The sequence below is a fragment of the Cimex lectularius genome, unplaced genomic scaffold (genome assembly GCF_000648675.2).
Source record: "Cimex lectularius strain Harlan isolate CLEC.00 unplaced genomic scaffold, Clec_2.1 scaffold70, whole genome shotgun sequence".
In the NCBI taxonomy this organism is placed as follows: Eukaryota; Metazoa; Arthropoda; class Insecta; order Hemiptera; family Cimicidae; genus Cimex; species Cimex lectularius.
The window spans coordinates 1,692,449-1,719,158 of record NW_019392651.1 but is presented as its reverse complement, the minus strand read 5'-3'; the positions used below and the strand labels follow the sequence as shown (position 1 = coordinate 1,719,158).

General features: G+C 36.3%; 2 protein-coding genes across 3 annotated transcripts in view; one reads left to right on the top strand and one right to left on the bottom strand.

Annotated features, from left to right (window-relative positions):
- LOC106667697 overlaps positions 1-9,589 on the top strand; it is a 152,580-nt gene extending 142,991 nt beyond the window's left edge. For both annotated transcript variants that reach the window (XM_024230667.1, XM_024230668.1), the window contains 2 exons: positions 4,883-4,982; positions 5,334-9,589. In XM_024230667.1, the coding sequence (XP_024086435.1) occupies positions 4,910-4,982; positions 5,334-7,240 (1,980 nt within the window). In that variant the 5' untranslated portion in view covers positions 4,883-4,909 and the 3' untranslated portion in view covers positions 7,241-9,589. The remainder of the gene's footprint in view (positions 1-4,882; positions 4,983-5,333) is intronic.
- A 1,423-nt stretch (positions 9,590-11,012) lies between these two features.
- LOC106667736 (post-GPI attachment to proteins factor 2-like) lies at positions 11,013-24,816 on the bottom strand. The gene is made up of 4 exons (XM_014395867.2): positions 24,325-24,816; positions 14,035-14,281; positions 13,764-13,979; positions 11,013-13,658 (listed from the first exon to the last, which is right to left on the bottom strand). The coding sequence occupies exons 1-4, from the start codon at positions 24,508-24,510 to the stop codon at positions 13,528-13,530; spliced, it is 780 nt and encodes a 259-aa protein (XP_014251353.1). The 5' UTR covers positions 24,511-24,816; the 3' UTR covers positions 11,013-13,527.
- Between the last annotated feature and the right edge of the window lie 1,894 nt (positions 24,817-26,710).

Sequence of the window (26,710 nt, the reverse complement as noted above, 5' to 3'; positions counted from 1 at the left end):
AACAAACACCGTCCACGATTAAAAATTGAACCGGATTAATTTCGTCCCGATAACGGGCTGATATTTGGAAAAGGCGATGTGCGCTGGTTAACGGTCGCTCCTAAAAGGATTTGGCGATAAAAAGCGTCTCTGGCCTCACGAGAAAAAAAGCCACTTTCCTTTGCTTTTGAAGGACCGGTGATCATTTTTGACAACGTCCTTTGTCCCGTTGCATTAAAAACATAAAACGATATTGCCTAGCATAAACTATGGGCTCGCTGTCTTAACAATAGTTGGGTACTCCTTTTCAAGACAATCAGTTTTTTTAATAAAAACTTCGCTTAGAAATATATATAATATATTATATATAATAATATATTCTATAAGGTATATAACATACCTTGGCATCTTTATAATTCTGTGCTTATACGATTACATTAAACACGAGTGCATTAATTTATAAATGTTAACTTAAAATAATGCATAACAAACATATTTTACCATTTTGTATGGTGTTCTCAAATAAGATTAATATCTAGTAAAGGGCAAAGGTTTTATGTTTCCATTATTATCTTTTAAAAAAATGGAAACGAAATAAATTTATCTTTAAAAAACCAACCACCAAATATATTTACAAAACTATATACACACTATATACAGCAAAGGAAAATCACTATTGATTGGGGAGCGGATAAAGACCACCGGACGTTTGTAAACACCCGTAGGAGTCCGTACAGTGACTACGCGAACTACCCCATCTTCCCCTGGAAACACCTTTTCCACCACCCCCAACGGCCATTTTAATGGAGGGACGTTCGGCCGATCCACGACCACCACCGTTCCTGGACTCAGAGAAGGAACCGTCTTCGACCATTTTTTACGAACTTGGAGCTCGTGCAGATACTCCTTCCTCCATCGATCCCAAAAAGATTGAACTATTTGGTCCAGCAATTGATAACGCGACAAATGATTAAGGGGTATATCGATCAAATTCTCCCTTGTAACATACTTGTGTCAGTGTTAAGAAGTGAGCCGGCGTTAGCGCAAGTGGCTCCGATGGATCCGCCCTGAGGGCACACAGTGGACGCGAATTTAATAGCGACTCGATTTGAATCAGGATGGAGTTCAGCTCCTCATATGTTAGAATCTGAGTCCCAATAACTCGCAAAAGATGGGACTTAACCGATTTAATATTTGCCTCCCAGATTCCCCCGAAATGGGGAACCCCTGGTGGGATATTTTTCCACTCTATTCGATAGTCCGCCAGATCTTGCGTCAAAGTTCGATGATAGGCCTCGGAATTCGTGAAATGGGACAATCGTTCAAGTTCTCCTCTGGTACCTACAAAATTCGTACCGCAATCAGAGTAAATCACCTGACAGGGAAAAGGAATTTATTAGCGTGCACGGAGGATCATATCCCCAGTTACCCGAAGGAATATCGAGTACTCTGGGGTGGTGGGAATGCTAACCAGACCTCCATGGGTTTTTTTTTTTTTTTTTTTTTTTTGCTTCTGTGTAATTTGTGGTCGGTGTGTTATTTTTTCCACAATTCACGAGGCCCTGAGACACAGAGATGCTAGCAATAAGATAAAGAAAAGAGAGTTGGTTACCATTATAACATAAAACATCGTAACCTGGCTGGAGAATCATTAAAAGAAATTAGTGGTGTAAAAAGATAAAAAAAAGAAATGCAAAGCTAAAGAAAAGAGGGCTGGCGATGATCAAGGTAGTTTGCCGGTTCTGAAACTTAAAATATAAAAAAAGGTAAGAATAAGTAATTTTGTTTTTAAATTATTGTATTTCCCTTCTTTTCCTTCCATAATATATATAATGACAGTTAAATTTTGTCGCTTTAGCCGGGTCTGTACATTTTAATTTTGCTATCTTACCAATACAAATAGAGACCGCTGTTATGCTGTATTGCCGGATTGGATTCCCCATTAATTGTCTATAATTTGTTGAGTGCGACAAATCTGATCTGACTCTTCGTGTTCTATTCAAAATTTCTCACAAGAAATATTTTACTTTTTAAAGTAATACAAATGATGTCAAGCTGTTTGAATTAATTTGGCTATTATTAAGACACGAGTCCCTTTAAATATCTCCCATTTTTCAGGGGAGACAGTGTAAATTTTTACGCAAAACAAAATCTAAACGAGCATTTACCATTTTGTTGAACAATGTTCTATTACGAGAAACATCTCATTTAATTATCTCCGATTTGTATAGGTTGAAATATTATTTATACGGTGCATCAAATACTTCAAAATATGAGAGGTTGAATCGATTTACCTTATCTGCTGTAATTTTTTAATTAGAGAGCAACATTAAATTTTTATTTCAATGCACCGATATGATATTTACATTTTAAATGTTATATAAATACTTTTTTTATTGTTATATTGTTGTATTGTTATGTTGTGCTTTGGTCTGTTTTGAATTTAACTTTTCACTGGTTTGTCATTTTTGATAGTTCGTATATGTCTATCCTCTCTGTGTTCCATCATATTCTAGAAAAAGTTTATTTTGGATTAAAATAAAATATTATTCAAGTTAATTTGTTATGATATCGGATTGTATTAAACAAATAGTACTGCAATAAGTCGAGAGTCGGTGTGGAGGAATGAAACCTCTGCTTAGCTTATACCATTCCGCACAACAGTCCTGCTGTGCGGGTACGGTCGGCCCAGGCCCCGTATTCCTAGAAAAATAACAATAAAACGTTCTTTTTTAAGTATTCATGTTGTACTGGTGAACATGCTACCGCAATTAATTAATACATCCTGGCCCGCCTATCTTCGATGTTTTCCTCCATCAGGAATTCTTAAACGACCAAATTGATCACCTTACAGACCTCAACCATCAATCCCTCAATACTGTCATTTTTCTCGAAGAAAACGGTTTCTTGAACTTTCACTACTATTTTTACAATTTTTGTTGTAAAGTAGACGAATGAAATATAACATTGTACTTTGTAAAAGAAATATCCTGATTGAAACCATTTTACGAGTAAAACACATAAATGATCTCTTAACCAATAAAAAATTAATAAAAGGAGAAACTTCATGTTGGAGTAGCCAGTACAACACAGGTTAAAAAAGTCTGCCGCAAATTAAAATTTTATCCGTTTTCATCCATTCCCAGTCGAATTTCATAGCTGTATTTTTTTAAAAATTGTTATCCCTCAGCGTTTGATTTGGAAGGTGATTTCGATTGATTTATTTTCAGATCGTCTGAACAAAAAACTAAAAGTAAACCATTCGGCACAGATTGAAGCTTCTTTTCCTACAGCTTTTTTTCTTATTTGTCTTAGAAAATTCAAGATTCAAATTTTATTAAAAAACATCGTAGATCCAATTATATGTAGAACTTTCAATTAATTAAGGTTTTTAGTTGAGAAAAAAGTCAGTGTCACGAGCGGGATTCGAACCCACAACCAAGCTCACGATAGCTCAAGTGGTAGAGTAGCGGCGTATCTAGCCGAAGGTGGTGGGTTCGAATCCCGCTCGTGACACTGACTTTTTTATCTCCATTAAAAACCTTAATTAATTGAAAAATATTAACTGGTCAAGCGGATCACGAAAACTAGTGAATATATTTAGAACATTCTCAAAATTACACGAATTTCAAAAATAATTTTCCCAAGTACTCTAAACGTCCTTTTTTGTTAAAATAAATGTACGATTTAAGTAAAACTTAAATAAGCAATAGGATTGTATCGAGCATGCTGCGTTCCAGAATTTTTATGAAATCCTAGCAGCAGCGGTGGCTATATCATTGCGTACAACGGTTGTGTGGTGCGGGTAGGATTAGCCCAATGCCCCATACATCCTTCTCTGCCTGAAAAAAATATACAAATCCTTATTTTTTAAGTAGGAAAAATCTTGCTACTGAGCATTCTGATACGATTAATCATCATGGTACGCCTTTGTTCAGTATATGTGTCAAATATGTTACTTGTATGACTTGACATCTTTCCTTCGTGAAAACACTGATTTGTCTTTCCACTATTTCCGATTTTGCACAAATTGGTAGTGAATAATAAGACATTACTTCCCCTTTAATAATTAACCGTGGAGAAAGAGTGTCTAAAATCACAAGTAGAAATCAATGGAATAATAAAAATTCTTTCTACATCTTTGTAAATACTAAAACAACACAATTATGACTTTAATTCACTTACACATACTGTTAATGTTATTACAAGTTTATTTTCAAACTACTATTTGAAATTATTTGACGTAATTATCAAAATTACCAAAAACAAAATATTAAACGAATATTTCCAAACAAAAACTATTGTTTAATGTTTGATTTTTTGTATTAAATGAAAATGTTAGTACATTGTGTACTGTTACTTTATTTTAATAGAATGTAGTTATATAACGCAACTGAAGCGCGTTAAGTAATGTCACTGAGCAAACGGTCGAAACTCATAAAGTGATGAATGATTAGACAGACAGTCTATCACTCTTGGCCATTCATCATAAGCTTACAATAGAGACAGGATACTTATATCATTTCTTCAATAGAGTTCCATTAAAGCGCAGAGTCTGCCAAAGCTGATAAGACTTCCTTTTTGAAGGAAAAGTCGGAGGGAGTAAAAAAACGGTTATGGCCGAAAACACGCAAAGATAAGGACCAGGAGTGCACTGGCCAGAATTCTACGATAGTTTACGACCGTTTTCCCGTAAAATAGTCGATCTTTAATACCAACGTTCGATTTTTTTTCTTTGGTTAAGCCTAGACGTGGCAATCTTCCAGAAATTCCAAGAAAAGTAATGTTACCTGCTTTTAAAGAGGTTTTATGATCTTAGACTTTAAAACCAATTCTTTTCTCGTTTTCATAATTTATTGTTTGAAGAAAGGACATATAATAATTAAATGTTATTATGTTTCAGATGGTGGAAACAAACTGAAACGGAAAAATGGAGATGATAATACTACTTGCGGTTCTTTCATTAGTATTGGGGACTCTTCCTAGACCTTCTGCTCTTCCTAGTACGTATGGTTTTCTTAAAGATCCTACAGTAAAAATATTAAAAATAAACTGCTACTCTATAGATGAAATCTTAATCAGTTATTTTTGCAGTTTTCTTTTAAATCACATTTCAAAAAATTATTTTTGGCAAGTTCATTAGTCTTCAACACATATTAATTTTTCTGACAAATGTGAACTCTAAGTTAAATACCTAACTTGTATTTTTAATTATAAAAAGTAGCATTCATTAAGAAAACTGGAATAAAATCAATTTGGTATAATATTTTTGTTTCAATTCAATTTAAGAAAAATTTGTATATTTACTGCCACAGCTATAAACAGAAATTAATTTGGCCTTTTATTCTTTTTAGTGACTGATTACTCGCAGCTGAACCACGATGAGCCGACGCACTGGACCAAAGCAGCCACCACCCACGCTCCTTCTACGTCAAGCCAGTGGAACACCAAGAAGCAGACGTCGGCCACCTTTGAGCCCAGCGGTGCAAAGCCCTCTGCAGCGACGTCACCACAGCAGCTGGATTCGACAGCGAACGACAACAACACAAAGGAAAGCCAACTTATCACCCTGAGCCTGCAGGATCAAAGCGAGCTCACCACTAGGAGTTTTTTCAGCACGAACGATCCGCTCTCAATCTATCCAAATGAAAATGAGACCACGACAGATACTGACTTCGGATTTGACAGGTTCAACTACAGTTCAACGGACAAAAACGCCAGTAAGACCGAGCTAAATCTGGCAAAATCCGTAACAAAATTAGAACAGGATGTGACATCTGAAAGCACGACCGAGCCGACTACCAGCACCTCCGAGAACTATGACGAGAACGACGAAAAATCCACTAACCTGGATCATTATTACAGGTACGATTTAGTCGAGGATCTACGAAAACTGTTTACAAATGACAACGACATGGGAGAAAAGCAGGACCTGACCGATGCGGATCTAGATAAGGCGTTGAACAGTTTCAAAAAACCGGACGACACGGATTCTATGGACGATAGCAAGAATCAGATCATGCACAAATTCGACTACAACAACCAAGACGGTTTCGAAAGCGATCAAGAAGAAGAGGAAATGAGAAAAGACGACGTGAAGCCCAAGTCGGTTTACGACGTGTTAGCGATGCCGACGTTGTCGGAGATAGACGAGAGCTATGACGCGGATACGCCTTTCAAAAAGTGGGACAGGGACAGCGAAGAGCAAGAGAAGCTTTTGGAAAACATAGTTTTTCAAGCGAATAATGATACATTCGATCAGATGGAAATAGGGAAAACAGAGAGCAGTTCAGATGAACAGACTGGAGGAGGCAGATGGTTTCTACTGTTGCTCGCTGGGAATTCGACAATCGTTCGTCTGAGGCAGAAAGATTTTGCAAAGTATTTAAAGCTCAACTTAGCGGCTAGACTGTCTCTCGAATACGATGAGGTGAAACTCAATAAAGTAGTTTTGGCACCACCTAGGCTTATGGTCAACGTGAGCGTCGTCCCTTCGGGTATGGGAAACCTAGATGAAGAATTCGACCTGAATGAACGTCTTTTTGGAGAAGAAGAAGCACCTCTTCATAAATTAGCGGAGACAAACGCGACTCTTTTAGAACTCTCAGGAGAAGAATATCACGTCGTACGATTTTTGAGCCTGAGATCCCAGCAGCCTTTGGCTCTCGACGAAGTCGCTTCTGAAACTAGCGTCGTTGTCTCAGACCATCACGGTGACATCGAAAGAGCTGTTTACATCTGGATCGGTACGATTTGCATCTTCCTTTTGATACCATTGATCGTGGCGTTATGCCGGTTGTACCTCCTCCCGATGAAGATCAAATGGCCTTGGAAGAGAGACAAGCCTTTGTTCACAGCACCTTGGGCTCTTCCGAGACATCAGAGGATGGAAGAACCACCCGCACCGATTGGCGGCCCCCTCAAAGTCATTTATTCAGGTGCGTTCGTCGACCGCAACGGCCCTCCTTCAGGATCTTGGATCGAAGACAACTACCAAAGTTCCAGCATTCTTCACGACGAGCCCAATCTTGAGAACCCCGTCTACGGTTTTGGAGCCCTTGACAAGTCGACTGTCCGTGAAATTTGTGACCCGTCGGTTCTCGAGAGCCCAAGGTTTAACATAGACAGCAAACTGAGGATCCTCGGATGCAGGCCCAACCATCTACTCATCCCCCACACTCCGATCAAAAGAGCAGACCAGAAATCAAATTTGGATGTGAGGATACCCAAAGGTCTTGATAATCCAAATTATCAGACATAGTTTGGGTCTGACAAGTTTGACAAACACAATGCTCACATCAAAAATGGTAATTGACTTATTTTTTCATAACTAATGAGCTAATTCATATATGAGTAAAACAGGCTTATAACAGGCTGCATTACATGAATTACATCATTTTTTCACTATAGTTCATTTCCTGAATAATTTCTCTATCAAAGCATTTATCCTTCTTTACCATTTTGAAACGTATTCTTTGGAGTGACAGTCAGTGAAATAAAAAATGTGTAAAATTATGTTATATACTCATACATAACATGTAAAAAATGTGTTAGTCTTCCATATGTATAGTATTGTATGTTCCATTTTTGAATTTAATATTTTAAAGATTTGTTTTTATTGGGCAGCTTGAATATCCAAAACAAAATGTGACATTCACAATTATTGTACTCCATCTGTTCAAGAATATAATAAAAGTTGAAAAGGAAATAGTATTTACAAAAAAACTTGAACATATGAACAATGTTTTTTGTAATGTTTTTTAATTGTTTGAATGTAAGTACAAAAAAAGAGTTTTGAACAACATTAGCATAATGTGCTTCCTTAGTAGGATCCACATTTTTATGATGTCAAAAGCAATCATTGTATTTATGTTGTTATCAGACAATGCAGTGCAACGTCACCAACATCAAATAAAAACTCATATTTCAGGTTTTGTGACAGGACTGGTCACCACTTTTACAATTTGCATGCATGTAGTTGCTGGAGAGACTTGCTATAAAAAAAGTATTAATAAGTAAAATTTGCAGTAGCAGGCAGTTTTTTGAGTAAACCAATGCCAACATGTTTTAAATACTTAGTAATTTATACAAAAAGTGTATTGAAGTATTTAGATGTGGAGTTCCATTTTGATGTGACAATGACATAAAAACGCTTCTTTTTTTTTAAAACTGATAAATAAATAAACTGTTTTAAATATTATGCCTTAAACAAGAAGAGTCAAACTTTTAAAAAAAAGTTGAGAACGTAATGCTTGCTCTTTACATATAAATTATAAATGAAATGTTAACTATGTGTTAATCTAGGCTGTTACATTTATATTTTCCTATTTAAAATATTTAGATGTAATTTGTGTAGGGCGGTATAGATTGTTTTTTTTTCCTAGTTGATCATCGTATCATTTAAAATGTATTAAAAGCAAGCACTCACGGATGTGTAAAAAAGCATGGTAACTCAGGGAGTCTTTAGTTATCAAAAACTAATATTTATAATTATTATCTTAATTGTTAGATATCCACTGAAGAAGTTACCAAAAAAAGGAAAATCTATTGTATAGGGAAGTCACTTTGAAAGTTTATGTCTATGATTGGGACTTTTATTCAAAAAAGTGACAATATTACCTAATATTACAAAAATGAAATAAAACTAACATTTATATATGTGATCCCTGTAATTATTGTAAATAGCATTTTAAAAAATAGATTAATATTGTTTCAGCATTATAGATTCTATTTCAATAATATAGAATCAATGGATTAAAATAATTGGTGTCTTCATTTAAAGCACATTTTTGCAGGCTGAGCTAAATGGTGCTTCCCTAATTGTTGTCAAAGAAGCATAACTCAGTCAGTCTTAAGCTTAATTGCACACCCTCATGTGACAATTGTTCAAACAAAAGAGCGAAAATTTTTGAAAATACAAAAATCCTGCCAACCTCACCAATTATGTAAGTTTGCAGATGTAAGATATTTTCCCATTCTTCTTACTATGCAACGATATTGTTAAATTGTCTTAACCAGAGCAAAATTTAACACAATTAATTACCAAGAACTAGACAATACCTTAGAACTCATTGGCAAAGTTTCGGCTCAACCTCAGGTCTGATATTTTGTGAATGAAAGAAAAATAATTTGCCAAATTTATTTATATTTAAAAAAAGAGTGTTAATTTTAAGAAGAAATATTAAACTATATATGTATATATATGTGAATGTGGTTAATTATATGATAGTTAACCTAATAAAATAATTAGTGTAGGTCAAGTTAGAGATTGGACAGTTCATAGTTAATGTTTGTGTTAATATATTGGTTTATTCAATAAAGAGTAAGATTATGTAATTAGTGGAAAGTAAACGATGTTAAATAATTATTAATTTCTTTTGTTGGAATATTATTCTAGTTGTAGCTATCTTGCTTGATCCAAAACTTTCAATAATAATGTATTCACATTTTCTTCTTTGATAACTTGATTTTCACAATCACTAAAATAATAGTTTCTGAAAAATTTATTGACAGATTTTTTTTCTGTTGATTTATAGAAGATTGATTTGAAGCTTTAAGAGAAATGGTTAAAAAATTAGGAAAATGTAATGACTGGCAGACATGTTTACAATTCAGTTTTTTTTTTTTTTTTTTTTTTTTTGCTTCTGTAGNTTCATTTTTTTTTTTTTTTTTTTTTTTTTTTCCCAGTTGTTTTGTTGTAGAGCTGCATCGATAGAACATTGTTTTAGTGCAAAAGTATTGATTAATTTATTGTAAACTTAGACATAGATGTATTTTCTAGATGTATCGTTTAAACTCAGCTTGACCACCATATTGTTTTTTAAATAAACATTATTAAAATAAAGTTGTATTAAAAGGCAAGTTGTTATTTATTTTCCTTAGAGAGAGAGAGAGATAGGGAGAGGGAGAGAGAGAGAGAGATAGGGAGGGAGAGAGAGAGAGAGAGAGAGAGAGAGAGAGAGAGAGAGAGGAAGACAGACAGACCGACGGACCAACAGATTTTAATTCTTTTTTTCTAAAAACTTTAATGGACCACAGCAATGAAAAAGCTATGCATACAAATATAAACCAATAAGTAAAACAAAAATATACAAATAAAGGAAATAACATTTGCATATCTATAATAAACTTTGGGATAGGGAATAGGGATGAAAGAGGCGGCCCCAAGGCCTTCTGCACTGGCCAGCTTCAGGTTGTTGATCAACCTCCAAAACCTTGCCAGCAACTTCTTAGTGTAAAATCTTGCTTGCGGCTTTTCCTCTTCTATTTGTAAAAATATGCAGCTTCATAAGTGCATAAAATGTGTTCTGCAGTCGACTCCTCTTCCTGTCAGTATCTGCACATGCATAAATAGCAGAAATTCTACCATCAAGGGAAAGGTAAGGTGTAAAATTAAAACACAAATATTTGTACTTATTCACCACTTCAATATACTCTTAGACCTACCTAGTACTGGGATTCTTTGAGTCGACTCTTTGAATCTCCGGAGAGTCTCGGCTGCGTCTAGCCTGAGTCCGGACTGCCCCGACTCACTGTTGTGATGAATCTGGTGTGTTGCGGCTTTTTCAAATGTCGTGTAGTATACTTCACTAAAGCTCTCCGTGGTCCGGTTCTTTTGTCTTTGACTGTGCTCGATGCTACTCGACGAAAATCTGAACAGTTGGAATCGCGTAGTGTAGAGTAGAGTAGCGTGCACGAGGGTAATACAATCTTATGTAAAATTGGACATGGATTTGCATCGGGTGGCTTCAGGTTACATAGGGTAGCATTGCATCAGGTAAGTATATTCCCTGCCTTAGTAATGTACAATGATATTGTAGTAAAAAACTACAAAGCTTATTTTTACCTGTTTATATGTAAGGAAAATTCATAAACACTTGAGTAATAAATTTTTTAATTATAATGCTCTTAGAGTCACATATATGTACATATTTTTATAATACATTTACGAAAAATTAATTATTATAAATATAGGGAGGATTACACTTTTGTTTTAATCTACATTTGAATCATACATAATTTATCACGCTTAGTTTTCTTTTTTTTTTTTTTTCTTTTTTCTTAATAATATCTATAATAAAATGGTCACATAAAAATCAAGATTGCTTAATATGAACATGGATAAATCAGTGTGAAAACGTATATCTTATATGCAAATATTAAATACATGTTGTAACAGCTAACTGTTCCTGTAAATTGAACGCCCACTGAATTATGGAAGAAAATAAATGAATGAAGATGAAACAAGGATGTCTATAATCAATTTGTGGCAATAGGCACTTTATAAAGACACAGCTTATGATAATTTCTAAAATTCCATATTTAAATAACATTTAAGTGCATCTATCTTTGGTCCTATATACACATGTATTTCTATTTTTTTTAATGTACAACTAACAATAACCATGTTCTAAATCAAAAGTCAATCGATACAAAGAGATGAGACCAGTTTGGACAGATTTTTATGTAGAACAATTATTATATACAAAGTTTCTTTCAATAAAATATAGCTGGAAGTATTGCATCCATGGAAGAAATTATTTCCTCTTTTAACAGCCTCATTATTTTACAAAAAAAAATTCAAAACTGATTCTACTTTTGAAACGTAACATCAAAAATACTTTCATGTACACGAAAAACACTTCTAAGCTATAAAGTTCCAAATTATACTATTTTTAAGAAAAACAAGAAACATTTGCCCTTTTTTTAAATTGCTGTCACTTTTCTTGTATTTCTTAACAATCTCTGCAGAATAGTTTTGCACTCAAATTTAAAACATAATTTTGTACATAAAGGTTTGAAAACAATTCAAGCCCTTTAATTGGCAGTGGCTTTGGTTTCTTAACATTCATAAAAAATACTTTTGAGCAATAATAAAATAATTCTTGTTATTTTTATTTGCATAATTAACACACCAATCAACCAATATATTTAATTAAACATAAATAAAAGCATAACAGAAAAAATAAAAAAGTTTATACTGTTTATATATCACAACAAGTAACTAAAAGTCATTCAATTTTGATTTTTGTGACATTAAAAGCAAACAAAGTTGAAAATTCAGCAGATGTAAGTTTTAAGTTAAGAAAAAAAAGGGCATGGAAGAACAAAGTAATAGGGTTCAATTAAAATCAAATTTAATCTTTAATTTTCCTCTTGTTTTTGCCTAAAATTTCGATTCACAAAATGATCTATATTACTAAAATGACTCCTTTTGTTCAATATTTTTATAAAAATATATTTTCTTTTAAAAAGGTCGGCTCCTGAAAGGAGCAGGTGAATTTGAAGACAACCATAAAAAATTGTTGAAACTTTTTCCCCCAAAGGAAAACAAAAGTATCACAAAGCATCAATTGGATATTAAAACTAAAATTATTTTTCAATTAATACTCACAATACATAATGAATAATTTATACACTAATGAATATATTTTTTTATTATACAAATGTTTAATTGGACTGCTCAGCAGTGTATTTAAAATCAGTAGTTATGGTACAATTGTAATCTCCTCCTTCAATTGTGTTATTCCATTTGACACTACAATTCGACAAAAGCATACCAAGCTTAATTACAGTATAACAACCCCCCCCCCCCAATCCGAACTAATGGTGTAATGTGAAATATAAGTGAATAATATGATCGTAACAGTTCAACATTTTACACAAAATACAAAACAATATTTTCTTCAAACCAATTAAGCATGAACTCGATGTTAAATTGAATGAAACGCGCAAATTCATAATTTGCTGAAAATATAAATATCACAATTTATATACTGAAGTAACAAATCAATACTGCAAAAAACTGCCCCCAAACATCCCAAACCGTAAAAAAAAATTAAGTAACAATTATAATCAATATAAAATCACACAAAACAAACAGGTTTTTGTTTACTGATGACTTAACTGCAATTATAAATCTTGAAAGTGAAAAATATGCATGAACAGTGACAAATATAAATAGGAAAAAACGGGATATAACCACTTTTTGTTTTTTATATAAGTTATTTTCAAATATTAAAGGGAGTGGACATATAATAAATTGATGAAATAGTTTATATCTTGAATGAGATCTTAGTCCTAAACTATTGAGGTTAACACATTTGTTAACCTATCCCCCTTAAGAAATACCCGTTTGTTAAAATCTTGAGAGGAAAACACATTTTCTCTTGGAATGTTCATTTTCGTATTAAATAAACAATCAGTCTCCTGGATACACTATTTTAAAATCCAGAATAACGTTAAGTGAACTCACACTGGACAACCTGCTTGCTTGAAGCATCAGGACTTAAGTACGGATATGACGTAGTTGTTCTGGCTAAACCTCCAATTCGTGCGGCAGTCGACAGCAAGAAGCCACTCAGCCCCGAAACCATAAACGCTATCATCCGGCTCTTCCTGTGGAGGCAGCGGCGGGGGCAGAGGCGGCAGTGGCTCGACCAGGGTGACGTAAATCCCCCCGCCGTTTTCACCGACTCCCGCCTGGATGTCAGCCGCTGCCCCCGGGGCCGTCTGTTATCCTGCTGGCTCCCACCGTTCCAGTGATAGTCAGCTAACCACTTCCAGCCCGTTTGAATCGATGAGCAGAGACCTCGCGTGGAAGTCTAAACAGACTGTCGTGTGAAATGCCATGTTGGTCACCACCACGATGTACTCAAAAAACGCAAATGCAGAATACACTGCAAGAAAAGATTTCTGATATAAACACTTTTATTCATTACCAATATCAATCTAACAACAAAGCCTATGATCTATAAGGAGTGTATAATAAAATGATTTTTTACCATATGGCTCACAGTGTCGGTTGTGTCTGATGAAAAAATACCCCGCCGCAGCAAAAGAGGTCATGTTGATGGCAAGAAGCTGGTATTTATATCTCAACGACCTACTCTCCATGTTGTCAGCTGGTATCCGTCTTTCCCTCGTCAAGAGGTAGCAGGTTATAGCCATGTAGAGTTCAGAAGTGACCATGAAAGTCATAAAACACTTTTCGTGAATCGCTGCAAGAATAAATCGTCAGAGCCAGAAAAAAAAAAATCTTATATTTCAATTTACCATAATTGTAGGCAGATGTTATAAATGTTAGCCCTATGAGGGCAATGTTTTCTATTACGCTTAATACGCAAGCTGTCAGTGCAAGTTTCTGAGCCTTTATGTTTAACACATCTCGGTAATATTGCCTGTAGACTGCTGCAAACATGAACCTCGGGCCCGAGTGCATTGCAATCGCTGTACCCCACACAAATCTCTGTGTCTTGTAATTGCCTATCGCAGCAGAAATTGAAGGAAGAAAGTTTTGGACCTAAAAAACAAAGAAGACAATCAGTTTAGACACCAAGAAATATAATTTTAATTTGCTCTTTTGCCCAAAAAAGTTATGTATAAAACATCAAAACCTTTTAACATTTATCATTCATTTTAGCCAAATTGTAAAAAATACAATTTTTTCTCAATGTTGAAATAAATTCCTAAAGAGGTCGGCCAATTTAACAATCATACTCAATTAATTAACAACACGGTTTAATTACTACTATCCTCTAACTGAAGAACGGGCTAAATGAGAACATTCCTCATTCTGTCACCGTAGAACATTTTTGTTTGTTTCATTTTTCTCTAACATTTCTACCTGCCAGGTCAAAGATTATATTAACAAATATTTGAAAATTATTACAAGTCTGAGTTAACTTGTCGTTTAAACATCATGAAAATACTCCCTCATACATTTATAAAAAAGAATTTTTAAGAATAAAAAGTACAATCCCAAACGCAACTTTCGCATTTATGGATCGTTCCAGTAACCCAAGTGGTGTCGGAGCGGCATTTGTTTATTAGGGTAGAAAAATTATGTTCTCTCTTTCTCAGATAAGTAGCAACTACACTGCCGAATTAATTGCGATCAATATATGCATTAACATCCTAAACTCGAACCACACAGCCCTAGTTGTCTGCACAGATTCCCTTTTTGCTCTATTAACCATCAAAAACAAATTTTCCACAAATCCAAGAATCCAAGAGATTTTACTTGCAATAAAAAATAGTACGAGTACAGCAGTTAGTTTTTTGTGGGTCCCAAGTCACTGTAGTATAAAAGGCAACAAGGAGGCTGACCGAGCAGTGAAATGTGCTGCATCGAATGGTATTTACCGGAAGTGCCATGTGAAGACTTTGCTGTGTTTCTTAAAGGAAAAATTTGGAACCTCTGGCAATCGGAATGGCGAAATATCGAGGATAGCAAACTCAGAGAAATTAAGGAAAGTGTCAGACAGTGGAGCATGGCAATGCAAAGATCTCGAAAAGAAGAAACCGTGCTGGCCAGGCTTAGGATAGGTCACACAAGACTAACACATGGTTAGCTAATGGCCAGAGAACCTCCCCCAAGATGCACAACTTGTAGTGAAATAATCACCATCAATCATATTCTGTCAACATGCAGAAACTACGAAGACCTTCGAGTCAAACATAAGCTTGGAAACAATGTGACCGAAATTTTGAAAGATTCCCCAGCTAACATTAGAAAGCTTTTTGAGTTCCTGACTGAAACTGGGTTGACCGTTAAATTGTGACAAACAATGAGTAGGAGGGCGGCGCAGCCGTGGGTGCGGGCGCAGCTCCTGGGGGGCCGGTGCCGGAGGTGGGTGGGTTGAACTCCGGAACTTGGGAGGGCTGCGGATGCTGGCACACCATGCGCAGCCCTCTGAGAAGTCTGCCACTGTCTCACCACTAAGGTCTTGTGTGGAGAGGAGCTGGTCTGGGTGTCTGGTTCTTGCCTGGTCTTGTGGTGTCCAGTTCGCTGTGGGGGTGCGCCCACTCTTGATGTCCCTACCCCTCCTGGCTTATCACTCTCTGTTTTCTTCTCTCATCGATTAATTCATCATCAAGGCAGCTTTGACCCATCATGGTTGTATGCCTTTATAATCAAATAAAAAAATAAAAAAAACATCATGTTTTTTCATCTAAACATGATTTTTAAACTTTCAAATTCACACACTGTTAATTTACATGTCAATGATCACATAAAATTGTCCATTGAGAAGACTGACATTAATGTTATTCTCCCATTTTTCAGAGCCACAGTCAGAGATGATGTCATCACCATTTCAACAAACTTTCAATACAAATTAGTCATTTTTATTAAAAAGTAGGCTATTTCTCCTGATTGGTCAACCAAACAATCCATATTCGGCACGCATTTGAATTACGCTTTTCACAGTTATATTTAATGAATATGGTGAATGAACTCGAATGAGATGTTAAGCTAATTTACATTTAGAATGGGAGAAGGGTCCAGAATATAACAACTACTGAAAATATACACAACCAAAGATACAATGTTAACAAATACGAAGGATTAACGTACCATCCTTAAATTTTATGTATTTAAGTTTATTCATGTTTTGCATACCAAAAATAGGTTAACAAAAACAAATAAAAATGAAAAAAAAAGTTTTTGCCCCTTTAATATCAAGGATTTCCACCATACTCAATACTTAAGACGGTCCCAAATGTGTTCAATTTGGTTGAAATCTGGACTTTGAGATGGCCACACTGCTAGTTCAGGTAGCTCTATAGGGCTTGGCATTATCCTACATTAGCAAGAACCTCTGAATGATGTGGGGGGGGGGGGGGCAAATGGCACTAAATGTTTTTGATTATGTCTTGAAAGCACCTCTGTGAAGTTAAAGATCTTCATGCACAACCAGGACCCCAGAACATCAATGACCCACCATGGAATGCCACTTGAGGAACCATACAGCCTGGAGCATACCTTTCCCCTGAGTGTCTCCATACGAAATTACGCACATCTGAAAATCAGAGGCCAACTCCTGCCTAAAAAGTTGTAAGGAATACCAGACAATCAGTTTGATAAGTCACATCCTGAAGTTATTTTTGAAAGTCCTAAATTTAAGAATATATTGGAAAGAGAGCATTGGAGCTAGCCAATTTGATTCAGGAATGGATTTGGAACTCAGAAGGCAATATTTAGTCAATGTCGATGTTTTTGTTTGCTTCATTGATTATGAAAAAGCATTTGACTGAGTTAAACATGATAGACTTATTAATATTCTTAAAGAACTGGGCCTAGATCATGATATCAGGTTGATTGAGAATTTGTATTAGAATCAGTGTGCTGGTGTCTGGGTAGATAGTCAGATATCAGAAGAGGTATCAATTATGAAAGGTGTTCATCGAGGTTGTATTCTCTCACCTCTACTTTTTAATAAGTATTCAGAAAGAATTTTCCGGGATACTCTGGAAGGAAAGAACCAAGGTATGCAGGTGAATGGAGTTCTTGTTAATAACATAACATACACTGATGACACTGTCCTGCTTGCAACAAGTCTGGCAGATTTGCAAGGATTGTTGGATTCTGTTGCTACAGAAAGCAGTACCATGGGATTACGACTCAACGTGAAAAAGACAAAATGGATGTTTATCAGTAAAAAACAAAATGGTTCACAGAACCTTCTCAAGATTGGCAGTGAGATAATTGAGAGAGTATCATTTATAAATACTTGGGGTGCTATGTCAAGGATAACTGGGACCCTGCATGTGAAATCCATTGTAGAATTGAACAAGCTAGAAATTCCTTCCAGAAAATGAGGAAAGTTTTGCAAACCGGGACTTATCTGTCAGTCTTCGTACTCGAATACTTCAATCCTATGTATTTAGTATACTTCTCTTTGGGGTTGAAACTTGGACCCTTACAGACACATTATGCTAGAAGATGGAAGCATTCAAAATGTGGACGTACAGACGAATTCTGAACTTGGACAGCTAGAGTCACTAATGTGGCTGTATTACAGCACATGAATAAAAAGCTAGTAATCCTCAATACCATAAAGGGAAGAAAATTACAATATTGTGGACACATAATGAGCAATGAGAAATATCATCTGCTGCACGTTATCCTTCAAGGAAAAATAGATGGCCCAGGGCGTAGAAGAACATTCTGGCTTAAGAACTTAAGCCAATGGTCCGCAGTAGCTTATCTATTTAGAATAGCTTTGGATCGAAACCAGTTTAGGCTACTGATCGCCAACGTTCTACGAGGGCATGGCACTTGAAGAAGAAGAAAGAAAATCAAATTATTAAGAGTTGATATGTATTTTGTATTTGTACAAGTTATTACTTGAATTGAACATACATAAATCATTGTAAAAATAGAGAAAAGTGTTAATAAATCAACTGAAAAATTGAACATTGTTATGTATTATTTAAAAAATTAGTGATGTGGTTGTATTTCTAAGTTATTTTTGCAACTTGAAAACACTAAGCGAGAATAGAAAGGCCAGACATGTTTAGTTTGGGCAAAAACATTTTATTATTCTAATTATGAGCGAATTTTTTAACCGTTTACGAAAACGGCGCTCTGGCATACTAAACCTGCAACACAGTCAGGTTCCGCAAAACTGTATCGCAATTATTTATGTCGTGATCAGTAAGATGGAATTATGCAAGCTTTTGAAAGGAATTGCCCTGGAAGGGCAAGGAAGAACAGAACCAAAACCATACGGTGGAGCAAGAAGAAGAAAAAGGAGAGGACAGGTAAAAAGACTGTTCAGTAAAGCCAAGCTCGACCAAACATGGGGCACATATAAAGAGGCACTTACCCAGTACAATAAGAACGGCCAAAAGAAACTTGTGTAGGAAGTTCTATCGGGGATGTTTATAAATCTCTAGGGGAGATGTTATTAAAGGAGTTTAATACAGATAGTGTTTTTTGTTGTTGAGTTTATTGATTCTCTCAAAGAAGTTAGTCAGCGGGCCATTACCACTTCCTACGTACATATTTGTTCTTCTCCTCAGTAATGGTAAAACCTATGGTTAAGCAAGGAAAGCACCCTTTAGTCCTGAGAGTGTGTGTGCTGTGCATCATCCACATAGGCCAGTAGCTGTATGGATATGGTGACTACGGTTCCTGAGGTCTGGATGCCAGAATCCCTGATTAAGTAATCAAGGGCTAAGTTAAACAGGTGGCAGTCTAAAGTCACCTTGCCTTTATACATTCTGAAATCAGGGGATGCTTCAGTCAGGATTCAGAACATGACAAATCCATCAGTGTCATTTTCACTATGCTTGGGTGGTATATTAATTTATTGCATGGCCTCATACAATCTTGGTTGTTTTGACTGGAATTCAGTACCTCTTTTAAGAATCAACTAAAGATCTGGTGTACTGGACTTGTTTTTCCTAATGCCTACCCGACATTTGCCACTCTCTCTGTAGAGCAAAGGAGTGAGCATGTTTGACAAAACTTTACACATGTTAGGCATGAAATTCTTCTATAATTTGAACACTTCAGTTGATCCCCTTTTTTGTGTGTTGGGCATATGTTAGCTTTCCTCCAATGGTGTGGCATAGTCATACACCCATACGGATATAATTAGGTTATGCAATGTTATATAGAATGCCCCTGCCATGCTTAAATATCAATGCTGGCAAGCCATCCATCCTAGGGGCTTTATTGGTTTTCATTGTACCTAATGCATCCATCATTTCTTCAAAATATGAGGGTTCAGCATCATCTTCATCCTCAATTTTTTTGGACTTCATACATCCAATGTTCTTAACTTCTTGGGCTCCTGTCACCATTGAGCAGTTTATTATAGTGGACCTCCTTTTTTGCAATATATCTTGACACTCCTAGGAATATTTTGTACATAAAGGTGGCTCCAGACAAGCAGGATTCACCAAATGCCCTCACAAGTGAGCACTCTCAACACGACACATAAGAATGACACATCTACACAGAAAACAAACACTTTGAGCCCTGAAGATGATCTCAATAAAGATCGTAACGTTGGCACGATAAAGAAAAATTTTTTCTAAAACCTACGTCACACCAGACAACATCTCACGATCTCCTAATAATCATTGACTAACGGTAACTAAACACCACACAAACAGGAAATAAGATTGATCATGCAATGAGGAGGAAAAAACAGCCACTCATATTATCTTCTAATGCGAAGCAACCTTCAATGGAGACATAACCTAGGATATAAAGAAAACCCACAAAAATTTGCTGCATCAACACTCATGAACTTAATACTTCTAAAAAGAAGGACTGAGTCGATTGTACTGAACTAACAATAAGTTACTAAGAAAAGTACATTAAGCCAGAGCTAAGAAGGTTGCAGTACTTGAGTACAAAACCCTCACTTCATAGCATTCCATCATCATCAACAACTCCTGACACTTCAAGGTATTAGTTTGAAAAAATATTGAACAAAGTGGTCCAACAGTACAATATTTAAAGTTGATGCAGGGTGTTGGTCTGCAAGTTGGTGAACCCACGCTGAACTGGCATTGGGTCCGTCTTCATTCGCAGGTTTGTTGAATTATTAGAACGTGTTTCAGCATTGTGTCATCTTCAGGGAGAAACTGCCTGACAGTTCCGGTTCAACATGTGCTCCTAAACCTACATATTTGTATTTTACAAAATTATAACGCTATCTTGAAGCTAAAAAAGTTAACATTTTCACACTTTATAAGGATTGTTTACCAAATAACAGGAACAGTTCACCTAACTTGTTTTATGATTGGTCTCTGAACTTTTACCTTGGAAGTTAGAGGTTGATGGAAAGCTTACGTGTACAAGGGGTAAGACTTGCTATTATCCAAGTCTCAATTGTCAAAGTCCCCAACAGACCAATTGTTGATACTTCTACGATACAAATTTTACAAGACAAAATGGAACAAACTGATTCTATTATTTAACTTCAAAACTTCCAGTACAATTGTCAGTTTTATCGGATATGAGAAAAAACAACTACACTGATGGACAAAATTAATGCACCACCCTTAAATTTTAATGGATTTACATTTATTCATATTTTGCTACCAATAATAGGTTTGGTTGTAAAAATAAGACATTTAAAAAGAAAATTGGACACCTACAAAAAAATCGGAAAATGGCATTTCTTGGAAAAGATTTCTGATAAAATCACAAGGTATTCTTCCCCATTCATCAAGAACAGTCATTTCCAACTCTTCTAGTGTCAGGACCTGAGCTTCGCTTTCGTATTCGTTACTAAGTTGGTCCCAAATGTGATTGGGTTCAAATCTAGATTTTGAGCTGGTCACACCAAGCACTCAGTTCCAACCTCATTCCGTTAGTCATCCACAATACATGCTCTAAGGAGCCAGGCAATATCCTGCATGAGCAAGAATCTCTCAACAATGTGGGGGGGGGGAATGTTCTTTGATTGTCTTGTAAGTACCTCTGTGTAGTAAGAGATCTTTCTCACACAACAACAAAGTCAGTGCAGGCATCCAAGGAAATGCCACCCTAGAACATCAATGACCCACCGTGGAATTCCTCCTGAAGACCTTTCAGCATGGGGTGTATTTGTCTCCTGAGCGTCTCCATATGAAATTACGCTCGTTTGAAGATTTAAGCCCATCTCTCACTTCATCTGTAAAGAGAACTTGTCTCCAATCTTCCAATGTCCAACTCACTCACGAGTTCCTATCAAATTGAAGCCTGGCCATTTTCTGATCTGTGGTAAGCACAGGTCCACGGCTTCTCAGATTTCTCATCTCATTTATCGTAATGCTGCAGTTTCAAAGAGCCTCATAACATATTTTTCCCATTGGGGATCACAATATCTTAGACAATGAGGGTTCTTTAACGTGTGCACCTGGCACATAGGCCTTATCACACATTTAGTTTCTCAAGTGACTCACCTCCACTCACGGCTGTTAGTGTGATACTGTGAGGTACGGTGTACAAGCAACCAAATCCACAGATTAATCAACAGATATGGTGACTTCTCACGCTTGCCTCATCTGAAGGGATGGGTTAACATTGTGCACTAAACCAAATGCCATGCATAAAGGGATACCCAAAATGCCTCAGCTGGTCTCCCAACGTGCTCTCTAGATAGAGACAACTCTACTCCCCTGAGTGTAAGTGTCAAAACTACCGGATACTTTCCAGCCGCAATTTCGTTTAAAGTAGAAATTCTAACCACCCCCCTAGAGATTGCCTTTGGTAAAGGAAGCACCACCGAGCAACAACCTCTTCTCTAAGTACCCCCTAGGGGTCTCACCTATGGCCAACATAGCACGCTACTGGGCTTGGAACTGAAGAACTGTGCTATCTGTCATACAGCTGGTTATCACTCTCCCCCGTCTATGCAGACCACCCTTCATTATAGATGGATCTATTGTCTGTACACCTAGGTCAACCCCATCCTACCCTTTTAATGTGAAGCCCTATTTCTTTGAAGCGCCAAAGAACTCCCTTTCTAATGTAGAGTAATTTTCATCTAGTCTCCTGGCGACTTTGAGCTGGCTGTGCTCTTCCTCTATTAATGTTATGTCCCGACACTGTCATACTCACTCAAATACCTGGAGCCATTGAGAAAGGTTGATATAAGGATAATATCAAATGAAATCAACTAAAGAAAAATATCAACTGAAAGGGATCTTTATGCGTAGCAGAATGTAAGGGCATAATGCTATTTTTTATGCAAATGGGATTAATCAGTAAACAAGTAAACAGAGAAAGTAAACAAAACATTATTTACTGTTTCTTTTGACTTCAGTAGCTCCTAATTATCTGCAACTAATGTAGAAAGATAATGGATTTAATTTTAAACTAAATAAATTGAATGGTGCATTAAATTTGTCCATTATTGTAATTTACCAACTGTTGATACTTCTAAGATACTAGTTTTACCGAAGAAATGATGGACAAAAGAGTCCAGCAGTACAATTGCCAATACTTTCTCAACAAATGTAAATTTTATACGAGACAAGATGAAACCTGTCAATTTCCCTATTTTCAATACTTCTTCAATGTATGTTTATTTTACATAAAATTAACCGGAGTTTTTTCTTCAGCATTTCAGTACAAGCTCTGGTAAGTTTTCTCGACAACAAATTGTAGATCAGTTAGAGACTTACAGAACAGAGTATGTAACTGATATCAAGTTGCTGGAAGAGGAAGTAGACCAGTGCTTCAAAGCGTTTAGACAAGAATAAATTGTTTAAGAGTAACTTTTGTTTTAAGTATAAGATTTTTTATACTATTATTATTTATAATAATAATTTTTTCACAGAATGAACTCAATTCACCAGTTCATCAACTGTTATTTATTCAAGGCTATTAATTTGGTCAATTAATTTTTTTTTAATCTAAGGTCTTTTTTCTTTAGCTAAGGTGTTGGTTGAAATGAAAAAGTTAGTGTGAAGAGCAGGATTCAAACCCACGACCTTCGGCTGAATAAGCCACTGCTCTAACCACTTGAGCTATTGTGATTTCGATCCACTCGAACACCAACTCCTCATCTCCACTTACAACCTTTTCTAATCTTTTAAATGTCATGTAATCAGGATTCGATTCCCAATGACTTATGAAGTGGTCACAGGGAGCTGTTAGCAAAGTGATTACTTCTTGAATTATTATATTAATCCACATAAGTTTAGCGGTCATAATTGACTATATTAATTATTTCAATTAATTATTCTTTTTATAGGTCTTGGTTGAATTGAAAAAGTTAGTGTGAAGAGCAGGATTCAAACCCATGACCTTCGGCTGAATAAGCCACTGCTCTAACCACTTGAGCTATTGTGATTTCGATCCACTCGAACACCAACTCCTCATCTCAATTTACAACCTTTTCTAATCTTTTAAATGTCGTGTAATCAGGATTCGATTCTCAACGACTTATGAAGTGGTCACGGGGAGCTGTTAGCAAAGTGATTCTTTTTGAATTATTATATTAATCCACATAAGTTTAGCGGACATAATTGATTATATTAATTATTTCAATTAATCATTCTTTTTATCTAAGGTCTAGGTCCAGATGAAAAAGTTAGTGTCAAGAGCAGGATTCAAACCCATGACCTTCGGTTTATGACACCAACTTTTTCATCTGAATCTAGACCTTAGATAAAAAGAATAATTAATTGAAATAATTAATATTGTCAATTATGTCCGCTAAACTTATATGGTTTATGAATTTTATGGGATATAAGATTGGTTCACCACTTCAACAAATGTTATCTTCAAACCAATATTTATTTTCCAGGATATAATATGGAACCATTGAGCATTCAGTTCATAATGTGCCAATACTTCTTGTAGAATATTAATTTTACAGGAAAGAAGATGGAACAAGTTGGTACTCCATTTCATCAATTGTCAAACTTGTTATACTAATGTAATTGAATTTAAAAAAATCCTCCAGTTGACTCATTTGAACGGTTTAGGTGAGGAAGGGTGTAATTTGAAATCTGGTGAATGGTCGGCATGCAACACCATTTGAAACATGCAACATGCTATTGTCGCGGTAGAGTTTATGGCTGTCAAAATGTCAATTTTTCTGGACGTACCTTGCAGTGGGTGAAGGTCGAATCTTCGAAATTGTACATGAGGGACCAAATGATGCAGAAGATGAAAGCAGTGAACGGCATCAAACAAGTGATCCAGGCTACTTTGGCGATTGGGACTTTGACGACGAACCCTTTTTTAGGGTGGTGGTGGTGCAGAGGCAAATAATCCGATCGGCTCATCTCCATCGGCTACGAGGCGGTGCACATTCCGTAGTCGTAACCCGGTCGTATTTCCGCTGGCATGGCTCTCCTACGAGAAGAATCGGGAGGAAAGACGGCCGCCGAGCCGTATGTTTTTGTCGAGAGGGGAAAGGGGCGTCGGGCGCCGACAAACCCGCGGGACCGGCTCCCCTTTGGTACGGAGGCTAAACGGCGTTCATGAGAGCCGACGACAAAGACACGGGCCAACAAGGACGAACGTCGACAAAGACGGTCCGCGACAATCGAACGCCGTTCAATCCGAGGAAAACATTGATCAGCTGTTGCTACGTCACGCCGACCGTCCGACCTCGCTTCAAGCGACACCAGCGCCCGAACAACAATCCCGCTCAATTACAGAACAGAAATTTTATTTACAAACAATATACATTATAAATTCCACAGTTTGGGAAGCCCCAGTTTAAACAATACAGCATACATAATAACTTCTTTCAATTAATTAATCTTTTTATGTAAGGTATTGGCTGAAATGAAAAAGCTAGTGTCACGACCGAGATTCGAACCCACGCCGAAGGCCGTTTGTTCGAATCCCGCTTCTGACACTAGCTTTTTCATTTCAAACAATACCTTACATAAAAAGATTAATAAATTAAAAGAAATTATTTGGCCAATCGAACCACGAAATATAATGGATACATAGTAACATTGGGCTGGTGCAAAAATAATTCAGGTTTTGAAAAGGCATTGAAAAATAATTTCAATTTTATAAAATAAAGAAAATTTATTCGAATTTATTTCGATTAATTATTCTTTTTATCTAAGGCCTTGGTTGAGATGAAAAAGTTAGCGTCAAGAGCGGGATTCGAACTCACGACTTTCGACTGAGTTCGGGTGGATCGAAGTCATGATAGCTCAAGAGGCAGAGACCCTCTAGCCCGGTGCTTCCCGAATTGTAGTCCCGACCCTAACCAGGTCTCCACGGCGAACTTCAAGAAAAATTAATAATTACAAAAATAAACGTAGAATGAATAAATAAAATTAAAAAACTAATAATGAGTACTAAAAAGTTTTTGTTTGCAGCAGTAGTCATTGTGATTCCACAGACATCCTTTAGCTATGAAACAAATGCCAGCCTGTTTTAAGAAAGTTTTGGATGAGTCTGTTCAAATTATTAATTATATCAAGTCGCGGCCATTGAAATCAAGACTTTTCATAATTCACTAGTTTTCGTGGTCCGCTTGACCAATTAATATCTTTCAATTAATTAAGGTTTTTAGTTGAGATAAAAAAGTCAGTGTCACGAGCGGGATTCGATCCCACGATCTTCGGCTAGATACGCTCTACCACTTGAGCTATCGTGACTTCGATCCACTCTCAAATTCAGAAGGAGGGGTTGAGATGGGAAGTTGGTGTCCGAGTGGATCGAGGTCACGTTAGCTCAAGTGGTAGAGCAGCGGCGTATCTAGCGGCTAGCCGAAGATCGTGGGTTCGAATCCCGCTCGTGACACTGACTTTTTTATCTCAACTAAAAACCTTAATTACTTTGCATAATAATATGACGATGACGATATGGGAAGCCTTCATCATTCCCTGCTATTCCATACAGAAGTGAGGTGGTTGTCTAGTGGGAAAGCACTTTCACGATTACAGGAATCACGTTCTGAAATTCTTTCTCTTTTGATGGACCACACGGTCAAATCGGCCAAAGCTTTTAATGATGAAAAATGGCAATGTGTACTGTCGTATTTATAAGTCTTTCTTTGCATGGGAAGGGTATCACAACTTTCGATGCTAATGACTAAGTTCACAACTTCAAAAGAAAAATCCAGGTTTGGGTTGAATCTGTTGAGAAAGAAGAGGTGGAGTGTTTTCCTGTTAAATGATCTTTTTGATGATTGTAGTAACGTTGTTTACCAAGTAAAACTTAAAAGAAATAAACCTTGCATATTACAGTTTATATTATTAACACACCTCCCCTCTATAGATCCACCTGAATACCATAACTGTTTTAGTGGTTTTATTCTTCTAATTTACGTGGCCACGACGGTTAAGGCGTTGACATGGCGCTCATCACTGTGGGGTAAAGGTCCCGGGTTCAAATCCAGTGGCACTGTCTTCAAACCCGACGTACTTACAAATGGGCCTTTTTTTAATAACACGGGCACCCCTGCTGTTGCGGAGTTAAAAACAATTTTCCCTTATTACTTTTCTTTGTGTCAATTTTTTT

Bases quoted from the DNA above. Each gene is read 5' to 3' on its own strand.
- LOC106667736 (XM_014395867.2), bottom strand. From the start codon at position 24,510: ATGGAGATGAGCCGATCGGATTATTTGCCTCTGCACCACCACCACCCT. The intron at 14,282-24,324 runs GTACGTCCAGAA...TTTGTTTTTTAG, and splicing joins CGACCTTCACCCACTGCAAG to GTCCAAAACTTTCTTCCTTC. The intron at 13,980-14,034 runs GTAAATTGAAAT...TTATTCTTGCAG, and splicing joins AACATCTGCCTACAATTATG to CGATTCACGAAAAGTGTTTT.